We start from the raw sequence: 16,130 nt of genomic DNA on the forward strand, positions 1-16,130 counted from the left end.
TTTCCTTCCACTAAAATGCCATGCCTCCTTCTGCTTTCTCACTCTTCAGCAGCCTTGCAGCATTTACAATACTTCACTTAGCAGAGTAAAAAGTGCTATCACCTTTGGTGTTTTGCCAACACCATTTAACATTTGAAAACAATTAGTCATGATGGGATCTACTGATGTTTTCCCTATGAGATCCCAATCCCAATGGTGCTCATATCACTGCAATTTCCCCACTTTCTTGTACCTCTTCTGGAAGGAAAATCTTACTAATATGGGCTGATGGGCCTAGGTTTAGCTCATAGTTGTTGAAAATATGTAGTAATAGGCAATAAATTGCTGATCTGCGTGAATTGCTTTCCTGGAATGTGCATGTGTGTGTGTAAATCTGTATTAGACCAGCAAAAAATATTATTAATTCCCAGTTTTCAATGCTGGGAAAACTTCTTTAAATTCAGTGAGTATTCCAGCTAGTAAAAGCGACAAGGAAATGTGAGCAGGCTTTGAACAAACAGTATATTACATTTCAGTCAGACTGTCTCTGTGAGTCTGCCAAAGGTCTCAGATGTCATGGAGGGCATGACAGAAAAAGAATAATGTTGTAGGGGCATAGTCTATGCCCCTTCCAATTAACAGAATTATTTATGACTTATGAGGAGAAACAAAAATGGAAATAAATCATTCTAGATTAAGATCCTAGTTAGAATCTGTAGCTAGTAAGACGTAGAACCTCTTCTGTTTTAACATGTAAACATAAATGTTATTTATTAACCACAATTTCTCCAGCCAAGCAAAGACACTTAGATACATAGTTAAATACAAGAACAAGCCCAGATTACTAGGTCTACCTCATTTAAAAATAAGTGTTTTTCTGATCAGTAATAGTAAAATATGGGATGCTTCCATTAGTCCATTCTGACTTCACCACTTTCAAAGTACATCTGATTGTAACACTATGTGAATGTATCATGTGCTTCACTTATGTGCAATTTTATGCTCCAGAGCAATTCTTTAAAGTTAAGTAACTCATATGGAGAAAGCTGTGTGGACTTGCAAGCTGAGACAAGTTTAATGCCCTATGTTGTTTTTATATGTTTTTATATAGCAAACTAAAAGGGAGGATGTACTTGGAAGTAGGAGTGGTTCACCGCTGCTATGGGTACATGAACGACAGAAAAATTTACGCAAGGTTTATACATTTGCCAATTTTTGAATGAAAATTATGCATTTTATAGTACACTGTTAAAAAGCATACTTATATATTAGAAAACACTGTCTTGCCTAGATGGTGCTATACGTGGTATTTGGATTATAGTAAGAGAGTAAAGGTTGACTCAAACATGCAGTTAAACTAACAGTGACAGTTCTGAGAGAAATGCAATCAAAATTATGTACTGTGCATAGAAATTACTGTCCAATGCTAACTGTAAGATTTTGACATTAAATTAGTAAATAAACTGCAATCTTTAAAAAGTTTTCCTGTTCTTAAATGTACTCCAACCAGAAAATAAATCCTGTTGCAAAATAATAAATTCTAGATGGCTCTCTTTTACAATAAGAACACACTATAATTATTGAAGTTAATTGCATTATAAAGTAAAAAATGTTTGGATAGCTTACTGCATTCCAAAATTTATGTTGCGAAAAGGAAGTAAATAGAATAAATAGAACCAAGTTCATCTTATCTAACTTCATAGAACCTATTTGCATGCTCATTTACTATGATTCTTTTTAATATATTTTATATACACAAGTACTCTCTTGTTTCTTAAATGAAAAGTGCCTCAGGGTGCCAAATGATCATTCTTAATGTGTATGCGCAATCTTCCCCAAAAGATGGGGAGTGGTTCTACAAGCAGATTAAACTAATGGTGCCTTTGCAGTTATTTTTCACAAATTTCTCATTGTCTTTGTGAACAGTGCTCCATGGACAAATGTGTGGCATGATGCACAGATCTGTCCCAAAAATGTGCATGCAAATGTTGCTCCTCAAATGTGGTTCTGTCTTTTGCATATGTTTTCTTTTGTGAAACTCTTGAGGCATCCCCAGAAACCAATGTAACAGCCAAGACAAGATATTAGCCTTGGACTGCGTGCTCTGTGGAGAAGAAACTGTGCCTTCCTCTGTTTTAGAAAAGCAATTTGTTCACTGGCAGGAGCAGCTACTAAATAAGTAAATGAATATGATAAATAATGTACTGGACCCATTTGTGAATAAGGCTATTCATGTGTGTAAATATTTTGAAGATAGGGTCCCAGTTATTATCCAGCTATCTTTTTTCCTAACAACTGTATAATTCTGCCTAAATCTCTAATATGGATTGTTATGGAATGTGCACAGCCTTTTTATGTACCTCTTTCCCTTTCCTCTCTCTTTCTCTTCCTCAGACCTAGAGCCATTCCAGAAGTAACTTTATCTACACGAGTAGTCACAGTAGGTTTGGTTTCAGCCAGCTGTAAATCTTGTTCTGACGAAAAGGGAAAGCAAAAAGTGTTTTATGGTACTTTACTAGGTGGTGAAGATGTGGTGAATTGCAATTCAACTATTATATTTATGCATTAACTGTTCAAAATGGAACCTTTGTTTTCTCTCTTCTGTCCAAATATATGAATGATAAAGTTAAATGACCCTGTTTCAAAACCCTCTTGGAGGTTATCATGTTAAGGCCAAAAGGTCAGGATCCACTCCCCTGCCTATGACACGCACCACATGACATGCTTGAGAATGCAGATGCTCAGAACTGGTTATAAACCCATGTCAGCCACCCTACAGATGTTTTAGCCTCATTTTTTTCATTTTCTTCTTTTATGTTTTTTCTTTTTTCCTATAGTGTGTATTTTGTTTTTAAAGAATTTATTCTTCATTAAATTATTGCTAAAAGATAAACTTGCTGTAAGATAAGAAACAAAAGCCTATATAAAAACTGTCTCCCTAGCTCAGAGACAAGGAAGCTACTCTTGTTTGCAGTGAAGTGTTGCAGGTGTTAGTTGCCAGTGTGTGTCTCACCTGCTGAGCACAGTGTGAGAAAGGCTCCTGCTGGTGAGGCCATAGGGAGTGTTGCTCCTACAGCACACTGGCATCCAGAGTGCCTTGGACTAATTTCCCTTCCCAACTAATGCAGCAAAGGGCTGCAGCAGGTCAGAGGACAAGAGCTGGCCATATTTACAAGATAGCCAAAGGGCTGAGCAGCACACAAGGAATGGTAAGCCAATCCCAGTGTCAGTGTGTGACAGATCCTGACTGTGGAAAGCTCCTGCTTGCATGCAGGAGAGGGTGCAGAGGAGGGTAGGTGCAGAATGGAAGAAGTAGATCAGTAAGCCATAAAAAATACATCTTGTTGCAAGTTTTCCATTTAAAATTGCTCTGGGTGGGAATTTTCAAGTTTGATTTAGTCATATTCTTCTGTATACTGTTACTGTCTTAAGTGAACATGGGCACAGTGATGGCCTGTCCCAGGAATGGCTGTCATGTTCTGCTGGATCCATGTCAGACTGGGGTACCTGGGAAGAGGTGTGAGTCCATCCCTCAGCCTCTCACATTCCTATCCACAGCTCCCAACTTCTTTCCTTTCCAAGTCCCAAACTGGGACTCACCTCATCAATGCCAAGATTCCCAGTTCATACTCCTTCCTGCTCCTACATGCTCAGCTGGAAATCCCCTGTGCTCCAAGCAGAGAAAGTCAGGGAACTACTGCCAAACATGTACTGCTTGGAAGCTGTTTGTGTATTTGTCTTCTACACATACCACAGTTTGGAAATCTTTGGTGGAAATACAAAGATTAACATTCTAATTAAATTACTATTAATGCCACTTATATAACTATGAACACTTATATACGAAAATGAGAAATTAAACAACACAGTGGTTCAGTTACTATATTAAATATACCAAGTAATATATTCAATCACTTTACTTACAAGTGAATTAAAGATTTCAGTCCTCTGAAAGTATTTCTTGAAATTGACTTAATGTTGTTGTTCTCTATGAACCTGTAATGGGTCGTAAAGTGATTCTGGTCAAAGCCATGCCTGGAACTTGGAAGCCCACCCACTCTATTCAATAATGCCAGGAAATATACTTTTGTCCACTCACAAATATTCTAGACGAGAAAGGCCCATGAAAGCATCATCACTAATAACATCAAAAGTGTTGGACGTAAACAACCTGCACAAAGAAATGCAAAACAAGAGACCATTAGGTTATCAGCAGCTTTAGAAAATGGTGCAGCAAGCCATGGTAGGACAAATTTCCACTGCCTGGTTTCATGTTTTTTCTGTGCAAGCACTATAGAACTGTAAGGTTGATATATTGCACCATAGTGTGGTGCAAAGGGAAGGATTCAACAATTGTCTACTGGGACCATCTGACAAAATTCCTTTGACTTCTGTGGGATATAAATGTGGGTTTATCATGCCAGTAAAACAATGGGATTGTACAAGTGCCTCAGGAGATATATTAGGACAACAGGGAAATCTTCAAGTACTACAGAGGTTTAAAATGTCTTGGTTTAAATTGCTGGTCAGCCAGATATCAGGTTGAATTTGCAACACTGGCAGGAAGGAAAACCCTTTAACTTTCAAGTTAAACTTCTGAGTGTATTTAACCCAAGGGTAGAAAGCTACTGGGGAAAAAAAAGAAAAATCTCTTCAATTCAGTCAGTGTTCAAGTCAGAGTTAATTTTAAGACTTCATTATACCTCTTGGAAATACTCTTAGCATATGCATCTAACAGTAAAAATACCAGCAACACATTTAGTTTTATGCAATTTTGTAAGCATTAAAAGTGGACTAGCATTGATTTTTCCAGCTTTATTTATGCTTATCAGCCATGTTTGCATTTGTCCATTATAATCTAGCCCTGGACTGCCACACTTTTAATGTGGTGAGACATCATAAAGTACGATGAACTTTACCCCAGTGGAATACTACATGTACATCTATATTTTAATCAATTGACCTGATGGATAAATAGATTCATACTATGGCATCCTTAGACAATCAGGAATGCAAGATTTCCAAGTACTAATTAATCCACTTAATAAGTTAATCTCTTATTTTGACATTTACATGCAGAATAAATTGCAGGTAATTTATTTTCTCAGTTGGCTGTTGCAGATTGTGCTTTTTAAGTATGTTCTTATATGGAGTGTATGAAAAAATACAAGCAGGAAATTCTTCCTTTTTGGCAAAATCAAGAAACACTCCAATTTTAGAGAAAACAAGTATTTCTATAGAATTCTTGAACCAGAAGACAAATTTATTAAATCCTGCAACTAATTTTACTTTTCTGATGTGATTTTATTGGATAATTTTTCCCTTTCTGCACTCTATAATTTAGAGAACAGAGTGGTCTCTCTTTAAATAGTGTTGCTATTTTAGAGATTGCCAGGCTTACAGCATAGGTCTTGTACTTGGTGAGCTCATTTGCCTTCCAACTCATACCTCTCCCCAATGGCTATATCAGATGTATTTCATGCACAAAGTGTTTCTTCCCCAAATTTGTCCTCAAACACCATAGTTGCTGCTTCTGGTGATAGAGGCTGAAGGTATGGTGCTGTAGCTAGGGACTGCATCATTTGGCAGGAGCAGTACAGTGCTAGCAGATACAAATCCTGATGCCATGATTGCCTCCCTTCTTTCTGTGGGCTTTCATAGCATCAGTTTATAACGGCACCCTCAGCACGTTGCTGATACACAGAGATAAAAGTGCTGAAGATGAGAGCTGGAAGGCTTTCTCTACATTTAGGGAACACTCCTGCTGACACTTCACCATAGCTGTGGAGGTTCTTTGTATTTTTGTTGTCACATGAAGAGCACAGAGCATACCGTCCATACTACATAAGAAGAAAAGCTCTCCTGGACTGGGAGTTATGAGTAGTGTTTAGCTCAAGACCATGATTTTTCCAGAGACCACTGGTGCTACTATATTAAAAATAGTAGTAAATAATAATGGTGGCAGAATTACAACATATTCAGAAATCTGTGTCTGGTGTATTGGAGATATCCAATCACATTTGGACTTCAAAAACATAATGCTGGAGAGTATTTCTATATGTATTACTATTATTATAGAAATATATATAAGCTGCTAAATCTTGCTGTTGGCTAAATTAAACCTACGAATACAGCTATAATCACTCAAAGCTAAAACTTCCTGTAATGTTTAATTAACGTAAGTTTTCCGTATTCTTATTTCCCTTACTATCTTCTGCCAAAGATGAAAATTTTTCTTTCCCACGTACAAACTGGAGTGTTGTCCCCATAGATACAATCCTGCTTCTATGGTCTATGTTTAAGGAGTTATTATTTGCCTTAGATCAGCAGCCTGACATTCCAAGAATGGCAAGCAGCTCAACTACCATGTTAAAAATATATCTGGAAAACAGATCACTCATCAAAGCCCACAGTGGAACAAACCCTGCTTTTCTAGGGTCATAGTTTTTGTTGCAGCATTTATAAAAAGCAGTGTAGAACGTGCATTTCATTGTACAGTAGAAATGGAAATTATTATCATTATCAAAATGCCATATGACGTTGCCCAAACCCACTGTGCCAGGCACTATAATAACTCAAAATAAGATGACTGTGTCTGTCCTACTCTACCATGCCCAGTTCTGCCTGCTTTGCAGTGGGATTGCTAAGTGTAGGTGGTGTATCGTAGCCAAGAGAGATAATGTCCTACTCACTCTCTTCAGATACAAGCCCCACCAGTGCTGCTGCTTTTTCCCCCCTCTCTTTTGAAAGGCCCTTTGCAGGAATTACGTGAAATATGTCCCTTTTGTGATCTATGACCACCTGGAAAAAGCTTCTCTTTTTCCATGGAATAAAGCACCATGGAAAAGCATTTGGGTTTCCATAGTAACTGCATTTACCTATTTACCCTGTATCCAAAATTGTACAGTATGTCTGCACCTCCTTATCAGCTCCACTTGAGGTAGCAGAGTACAGCCAGGGTCAGGGCTTCAGCTATCAGTATGCCACCAGTTTAATTTAACAGCCAGAGAGCTCCAGTACATCAATATTACACCTCTGACCACATCCAGAGTGCACGGGAAGTGGGTTTGGGACAGACATCCGATTTTGGTTTTGATCACACTGGGGAGTCTGCCTTGCCGGATTCCTGAGACAAATCTGGGTGTGTGTCAGGCTGGCAGCATATCCACTATAAACAGTTCAGGTTACACCCCCTCTACCTCTGTATAGCTCACAATTATATAATCGTATGCCCACATTTCTAGGAAAGCCTGTGAGCCTGTAAAAATCCTATGTTGAAATGCAGCTAAGAGTTAAACATCCCAAAATTTTCTCTTTCTGTGTATACCTCATCACAGTATTTGATTTTGAAATAACTCCTTCAGTCTTTAATTGGAAGAAAATCATCAAATCGTCATTACTTTTAAGAACATGAAATAAAAAACAGGGTCAAATCCAGGTACTATGAAGGCAAAACTCCCACTGAAGTGACTAAACTTCCACAGAAGTCAATGGCAATTTTACATGGAAAAGGACTTCAGGACCTGTCCCACTGCAATGATGGGCCTGATCCGAGGGGTTCTGAGCTCACAGCTGCAAATGGGAGTTGCAAATGGACCGCTTTATACTGGAATCAGGTCCCAGGAATGCAGAAAATAAACAAGAATAGTTGTTGCAATACTTAAGTCCTTAATGTAATGTTAATTAAAGTATAATGAAGATAACATGCATTCTGTCACCAAAAGCTTCAGCATGTAAGCATTCAAAGTAGTACGGATAACAGCCTTGCAAAATACTAAGTAAAAATTAAACATGCATCTTTCAAATTGCTAAAAAGTCTTGTATTTTATGATCTAATAAAACTGCTGCTGCTGTTTCTTATACAATTAATAATAAGACCCTTTCTGAAATATTTATGAATCCATATACATTTCATAACAAAAATTGTATAATATAAATATTTCTCACAGAAGCTGCAGAGATGGTGTGAGCAAAAAACTCCCTTCTGGGATTTTAGTAAAAGCAGATCTCACAAAGGATCTGTAAAGAAGAAAAAAACAACCATACATTAATGTAGCCTCGTATATCTATGGTTATAATACTGATCTGGTCATCACAGAGAAATGTATTTATATAAGTAAAAAAAAATTACCTTCCCCCCCGAATATAATGTGACAGGTTTCATGTACTATACAAGAAGGTATAAAATGAGATGTGTGCACATACACAGACAGACAGACAGATAGATGAAAGAGATACAAAAATCAGGATTCAAGGATGCAGCACAATTTTAACACATTAGCTGATGATGCTGGAGGTACTCCCTGCAGCAAGCATCCTTCTGTATGCACTGAAAACACCACACATCCTAGTTCATTTTAAATCATAAATTAAATAACCAAATGCTTACAGCCCTTACAGTGAGATAACATCAGGCGGAACGCTGCGAGGAATAGATCTGGCATTTTCACATAAAGCATTATCTTTGGTACAAGTACACCAGGCAGGACATTTTGGCTTCACTGGTTTCTTCCCTTCAGTCAGCAAAAGCACAGATAAAAGGCATAAGAAATAAGCAATTCTTCTAAAGGGTCTGCTGGCATTTCCCATTCTTTTGATCCGCTCTTGTTCCAGCCAGTTGAAAGAATATCCCAAAACATGAACAGGGTTCTTTATTCAGCCATTGGATGTCTTTCTCTAAGTCCAGGTCAATATTTGTCTCTGCTTTCCCAACCCTTTTCTTTCTCTTTCACTCTGTTTTTGTAGATAGAAACCTGCAGCTGATCTGTATGTTTCCACTCACTCAGGCAACGTACTGCTCAGAGAAGAGACCTGCGAGGTGCTGTAAGATGGGGAAAATCCAACCGGCTGAAGGGAGAAAAAAAAAAAAAAAAAAAGGAAAGAAAAAAAAAAAAGACTTGCATCACCACAAAAACACTGAGCACAACACAGCATTAGATTGCAAAGTGATGTAACTGAGAAATACACTGCTTTCTGTTTTCACAGGGAGGCCCTTTCCCTGTTTCCAAAAATAGTACAGCATTATGTTTTGCTGGTGGGTGGGTGAGTGGGTGTGGGGTGGAGTGTATGTGTGTGGGGGGAGAAATCAGTCATCTCTTACTGGATCCCTACAACCTCATGAACCTTTCAGAATTATGCTTCACATGCTGCAAGCAGCAGAACTGATGGCAGTATCCACAGGAAAATGAAATCGAATGAAACCATCAAAAGCATTGCTGCAAAAACTGTTAGATTAATTTTTATCCTCGGCCTTTATTGCAAATATTTGTACCACTGAAAAACAAGCTGCCACACATGGAAAATATTACAATGTATGAGAGAATGTCTTTGACTGTCATTCCTAAACAAAATATTTTCTCATGCAAAATAGACCCCAAATACAGAGCTTTTTTTTCTTTTTTTTTCTGTGTGGTTTTTTTTTGTGTGTGTATGTTTTTTTGTTTTTTGTTTTTTTTTCCCTCTCAGAAAAAGAATGCTTCTTATTTGCTGAATGTTTTCTGAGCTGGTTAAATAAAGGCATAGATCGCTCAAGCACAGCTCTACACGGACAACATTAATTTAAAGTTCAAGTTTAAAAATGTATTTTCTTGGATCTGGTTTGATCATTTAAGATGGGAAAAAAAAGAAAATTGTCATTTAAATATCAGCTGTGTTAAACCCGTAGTTAAGAACGGACTGTCTTTGAAGAGTGACAAGATAAGGCCAGATCTTGGTGGTAATAATGAACCTTTACAATACTGCCTGGAGGCTGCAGTCAAAATGAGTGCTAGGTGTGGTATGAGTGCTCTGTCAGATGCAGTCCTCATCCTGAAGACTTTACAGTAAAGTACATTAAATATTTTATAGGAAACTTAAGCAGCACCTAAGTATTACTTTATTAAGAATGGTAAGTCAAAACTAATAAATGCCAAATGGCTGGGAAGCCATACAGGAAGATTTTTTGTTCAATATAGTATATATGAGTTCTGCAAACTTTAACAGGTGTTAACATTTCCCTGCTGTACTGTTGACATTAGACAGCTCACAAGCACTACTGGGGTCAAACCAGTGGTACAGACATTTAATACAGTCAGGCTAATTATTAGCTCCTTCACATGGATGCTGTCTCCTCAGCAGGAGACACCTGATCTCCTGATGAAGACATCTCCTTTGACTTCTGGTTATCCCTCCTTTGATTTCCCATGGCCACCTGGCTCTGGCCCATTGCTCCTGCTCTACAAGCCACAAAATCACAAGATCAACATCAGGCCATGTCTATCTTCCCCCATGTCTATCTTCCCCAGGAACAATCCCAGCAAGGCCTTAGTGCATATCCAGCTGCTCACCAGGGATTTGATACGCTATGGGCAGAACAGCAGCCTGCAAAACTGCAAGAAATTCAGTCTATGGATACAAGGCAGGACTGCAGCACTGCTGAATCTTTCACTGGGTGGTGGCTGAGGTGCATCTCCCTGGGACCAGGGGAGACACCCAGAGCTCACACCAGCATCCTCTGAGGGACTGGGTGCAGGCAGAAATGTGCAGAAAGCTTTCAGAGGCAGATGGCCACCTTCAAAGGCCCTGCTGGGAGAGGACAGCACTGCCTGTGCATGGGCACGCTTCCCCCCAGGCATCTGAGCCTGTGGAAGAAAGGGCAGCTCCTGCTTTCTTAGCTCCCTTGCTCTCTTAGTTGTGTTTTTGTAAAGGTCTTTATTAATTTAAGTGTGGGCCCATGTTTTTGCTCTTAGGAAAACCTTCCCTGTCAGCAGTCTCTCCCTGAATCAGCACCAGCTAAGGGTAACAGAAACCTGGGTTATTTCTGAGCCCATCCACCTTCTGCAAGAAAATGGAACAGAATTTGCAGTAGCCAAGGCACTGAAATCATTATTAAGCAAATCTTGATGCCTTTTTATCCCCCAGTATAAAGGTGACTTCTTGCTCTGGAAATCATCTACTTGTACCTACTGAGAAGGAAGCTGGATTTGTAGGACTTGTGTAAGTAGGCTACACCATCTTCTCCCCTCCAAGATGTCCAATGGCACAGACATGGTGAGGTGAGAACAAAAAATTCTCTTTTTTTCTGAAAGAGGCCTGTTGTTGTTTGTTTGTTTATTCCTGGCAAAGCTACCCATTGCCATGGCAATATTTTGCCATTGATGGTGAAACCCCGTGCTTCATTTCCTTTGGCTCATTCAGTGAAATCCACCATCAATTACCTAGGCACTTCTCTTTAATTAATACTCCAACCACATTGTGAACCTCCTGAAAACTTTGCAGTGTAGTGCTTTCTTCAGGAACAAAAGCACATTCTGCAGCAGAGCAGTAACCTGACTCCAGTTTTGTCCATGCAGAGAACCGCCTGGAAGTTAGTTTTCGATTCCAAACCACATGCCGAAACAACCACTTTATCCAAAATTGCAATATTACGAATATTTATAACAGCCCCATCAAAAGAGAAGCACAATCACATTTTCCAGGGTCCTTTACTGCCAAGCTCAGCATCTCGTTTCCTTCCATGTAGCAGTTTAAAAACAAAGTGGTTCGTGGATTTTCAGTGGCACAGCTTCTCTGCAGGCCGGCGACACTTGGCTCACCCTTCGCCGATGCCATCGCTGTTTGTTTGCGGGCCAGCGGAGCAGGCAGTGGCCTGCTGCGCCCACGGACCAGCGCCTGCCTCTCGCTCCCTGCTTGTTTTCCCGGGTGTTTCAGGGACTGAGTAGGCACAATGGGATTCAAAATTCATTTATTTTTCTTTCTGCAAGGTTCCAGCAGGGGGGATGAGGGAGTTGTGGACGCGTTCCTCGGTCTGCTTCCCATCACTTGACGTTCTAGCCAAAAGCCCCGCACCTTGCCGTGCCGCGGAGGGGGCGGCGGTCAGGCGCGTTCCGGGCTGGGCGGGGGGACGCTGCAGGGGGACACTGGCTGGGGGTCCCTGGCTGAGGGACACCGTTCGGGGCCGCCGCGGACCCCCGCCACCGCCCCGCCGCGGCCCCGTATCCCGGCAACGCGGCGGCCGCGGGCGGCGCCCGCCCGGAGCGGCCTCGGCCGGCGGGGGCGAGGCCGAGCCCAGGGGAACGCCGGGGCCGCTGCTCGCCTTGCATGGAGCCGCGGGCCCAGCCCGGTCCTGCCGTGCCGTGCCGTGCCGTGCCGTGCCGTGCCGTGCCGTGCCGTGCCGTGCCGTGCCGGCGGCAAGGACCCTCATGGGCCACGGCGAGCGGCTGCAGCGTTCCCTGCACGAATGTGCCGTCATGTTTCACCTCTCCGGTGCTGACCGAAGCCAACTACGCCGTAGGGACCCGTGGTTTCCCACGCAGTCGCTCTGCGTGGTAAGAAACAAACTGCTGCTTCTTCCAATGTATCTGAATTGTTTGGTAACAATAATTTTTTATGATAATCAGCCATCTAGGAAAAATCTTGATGGAAGTATATAACAGTCAAAATTCAAACTATTTTTGCCTGCTGCCACTAGAGGTGTTTACCGCCCACCACTGCTTGTGTTCTTTGGTCAGACTTAGCACAACTTCCATGGCTTCGTTTCTAGACCAAACATATGCATTCTTATTCTTAACCTTATTCTTATCCATATCCTTATTCTTATCTAAGCATACATTTTTAGCACATATTCTCCAATATCTGGTTAAAATATTAATACTTCTACAACCAAGTGTGTTTGCTAAAATATTTGAAGACAGCAAACACAAATGGTCAGAACATAGAACAAAAATTATTTTAAAGAATTTAATATTTTTAAGGTATTAACTCCATGCCAATGACTATATTTGCATATTTGCAGTAGACTAGAATGTTTTCATTACTAACATACGACAAAATTTGAATAAGCTTCCTGCGATTTCATGCTCATTACACTTCCCTTTGCAGATCCATATCCTGTTACAGTTACCCTTAATTTCATCCCATTTTTAGAAAACTGTGTTGCCTTTTATCTGTTCAGGATGAGCTGCCTGCACATACGTAGCCTAATCTAAAATCTATTGGTGGTGATAAGACTTTCCTGTGCTTGGTGTTAAGCCCATAATATTACATCTCACAGATGGGCAATAGCCCTAATCACACCCAATATTCACAGGTCTCCTAAAGAACAAAACATTGTCATTGCTATGGTACCACTGGGTTTGGAGCAGAAGGATTTTGAGATCAACGACTCCTACAATATCTCATGAGTTTGAGTTTTTGCTCTCTTGGCTCCACCCTTTTAAGAAATTCTGCAGCAAATGGCAAATTTAAAGCAGCTGAGAATGAGGCTGTACTTTCAGTAAACAAAACTAAGTCTTGTGAATTCTAAACAGTTCTGAAAAGACTATGCTTCCTGGTGGATCTGGCACCAAGAGTCATTGCCAGGAAGAGGCCTTCTGCAGGTTAGGCATAATAAAACTTGAGATGCCTTTAAAACAGCTCATAGCACAGACACGCTTGGGAATGAGCACAAGACTGCCCAAAAACTTTTTATTTGGGAAGTTCTGCTGACTATGCCCTATCCTGTCTATACAGGTTTGCATTATGGGTATCCTTCTTTATTATACCAGTTGCATTAGAAGCAGAACAACCAGGCCAGTCCCTGTGTCAAAAAGCCAAGGAAATGGCTGCTTAACTGCTGCCAGCTTTGGAGGAAAGAAAGACTTGGAGGGTGGTCTCCTTTCCCTTACGTAAAGTAGCCAGTTCACAGTTCACTGTAGACTTAGAAGTGATCACCTCTGAAGTGAGCTCTCATGGCCAAAATTTCCTAGTGATGTAGAACACCTGCTCCACTGAGCCTATCCTGGTGAATGTGCAGGTGTCTCTGGAACTGCTTGCTGCTTTCGATACACCAGAATTTGACCAATGACAAAAAATATGTCAGGAGAGATGTACTGATATCTGAATGATCTCTCTTTAAGAAAAACAGATGCACAATGTATTTCTTTCAAAGGGAAGCCAGGCAAAATTAATCTATTTTTAGGTTTTATTTTGTTGCAGCTAGGAACCTTCAACATCCTTATGATTCTTGATGCTTTGTTTGCTTCTAAGCTCTGTTATAAACCAGTGTGCTTTGCAACACCCAACCCAGCAGCATCATGTTAACTACTCTCCTGATAACCAGACACTTTTCTCCAGACATTCACAAATAGTTCTTGTTTTGCTTCTGTTGTCTGTGTTTTGCCTTGAAAATACTAACAATGGATATTCAAAATCGGGGGAAATGAATGAGCAAACATACAAGCTCAAGAGCAAACCAGAGCCCAATTCAAAGATGTATGAAGCTGTGCTACTTCATGATTCACAGCAGGAATTGATACCACACCTAATATAGGGGGAAGTATAAGAAAAGAAACAATATAAAAGAACCTGAGGTTTCCACCTGCTGCAGAAATCTGGATTTTTTTTCAGTCTTTCAAGACAACTCTCAAGAAAATTTGCCTGTAGTTTACTCAGGGAAGATCTACTTCTCCCATGTTGGAAATGGGGACACTTTTGAGACAGTTAACGTGCCCATCCATTTCAGTGGAACTGACATCACACTCACCACCTAGCATACATCCTATTGTAAGATTAAGTGCCCTCTATATGAACCTCTCAGCAAAGAGAGGTCTTGTTCAAATATGCAAGTTACTTTTTGCCTTTTTCTCCCCTACACAGCTCTATCAGATATTAAAACCATGATACTAGTGAGAGAATCTACGCTTAATTTGTAATTACCAGCTTCTTCAGAATTGGCATGGTGATTTTAAGAACATATTTCTGTGCAATGTTTCCTTAATAGGATGGTTTCTCTCTTCCCAACTCTTGCAAGTACTATTGATTCTACTCTCTTCCACAGATCACCACTAGTGTTCTGTTCTAATACTATTCTCTAAACTGGATTAGATAAATTAGCTGGCAAAAGAACCAGAAAACAAATCCTAAACAAGCCCAAATCTTTCAAACCCACCCCCCTTCCCAAAAATTGCCAGAGCCAGAACAAACAGCTGAGGACAGGAGTGAGTAGACAGCATTGGTTTCACTGTCAGAGAAAATGCATAGGGAGCTCCACACTTGAGGGGCAGTTTCATGTTATAAATGCTCATATTTAAATGAACCATAGGACAGAACTGATGACAAAGTATCTCAGTCTCCAGTGAACAGGACAAAATATGCACCTCATAAAACACCCCAGTATTTAGCTACCATTTTTTAAAAATTATCATCTAACTGGAGGACAGACTTTCAACCAGTGTACACAAACTGACACTTCATAATTATCATCTCCACTCTGCCAGCTCCTTGCACTCTTAATTTGGTATTTATTCATAGAATTTTTTCCTTCAAGCCTACATTCAAAATAGGAGGGATGGAAAATCCAGTCCAGTAAGAACCCTGTATACAAAACAAAATGTCCCAGATTTTCTAGCATGAGCAAGTGCTTTCTACAGACCCAAAACAACATACTACTGTCAGTTTAGCTAAATGCCATTTAATTGGCAGCTAGAAAAGTCTATAATACATTTCTTCATGGAAAAATGTCTGAGCTCTTCCAATGTGCCAAGATGCTAATTAAAAACAGACGGCGTGTTACAAAATCCTTTCCTTGACCTGTGCTATCTTACATTCCCTTCTGTACTTTTTCATGGCATTGGCTCCTTGAAGAATTATTCTAATATTTATAAACTTGTCTTTAATTTTCCTTGTCATTTTGCAGACAGAAAAGAAGTAACAAAATATTATTTATTTAAACGTACATAGGAATTTAATTTGTTACATGGCAGAGACAACAGGCTTTTGAGGAGAAAATCTTTACTTGTTAAAAATAGGTTTCTATGTCCTGTATAATTTACAATGAAAGAAATCTTAGTGCCACTGAAGTCACTGAAATACTTCAAGTCGAAGGCCTACTGGAGTGCCATGGACATAATGAACTGCACAATAGGAAGGATGTGCCTCATCAAACACATATTACTGTTTCATCATTGCTAATCTACATGCTTTACAAAGCAGAGATTTGGATCAGCACTGAAACATTTTAAGGGATTGTTGGTGATAGCTCCAGAAGTGTATTTTACTGATGTTTTTATTGTTCTCAACAACTCAAGAAATTTGGAAAAATACCTTATTTCAGTAAGAGTTAATCCTTTTTACCTTAAGCAAATACCAAATCTGCCTGACATCCCACCCTATGTTATGGCAGGCATGCTGCCACT

General features: G+C 40.0%; 1 protein-coding gene across 6 annotated transcripts in view; it reads right to left on the reverse strand.

Annotated features, from left to right (window-relative positions):
• Positions 1-16,130, reverse strand: part of LGI1 (leucine rich glioma inactivated 1) — a 29,208-nt gene that overhangs the window by 3,516 nt on the left and 9,562 nt on the right. Inside the window, exons 2-5 of one of the 6 annotated variants that reach the window (XM_014875396.2) lie at positions 8,378-8,826; positions 7,927-7,998; positions 4,079-4,150; positions 3,904-3,975 (exon numbers count right to left, since the gene is read on the reverse strand). In XM_014875396.2, the coding sequence (XP_014730882.1) occupies positions 3,904-3,975; positions 4,079-4,150; positions 7,927-7,998; positions 8,378-8,568 (407 nt within the window). In that variant the 5' untranslated portion in view covers positions 8,569-8,826. Of the gene's footprint in view, positions 1-3,903; positions 3,976-4,078; positions 4,151-7,926; positions 7,999-8,368; positions 9,172-16,130 lie in introns of those variants that run through there. The other 5 variants (XM_088169131.1, XM_088169128.1, XM_088169132.1 and 2 more) reach the window with 5 other exon arrangements.

The sequence above is a fragment of the Sturnus vulgaris genome, chromosome 8 (assembly GCF_052056855.1).
Source record: "Sturnus vulgaris isolate bStuVul1 chromosome 8, bStuVul1.hap1, whole genome shotgun sequence".
Lineage (NCBI taxonomy): Eukaryota > Metazoa > Chordata > Aves > Passeriformes > Sturnidae > Sturnus > Sturnus vulgaris.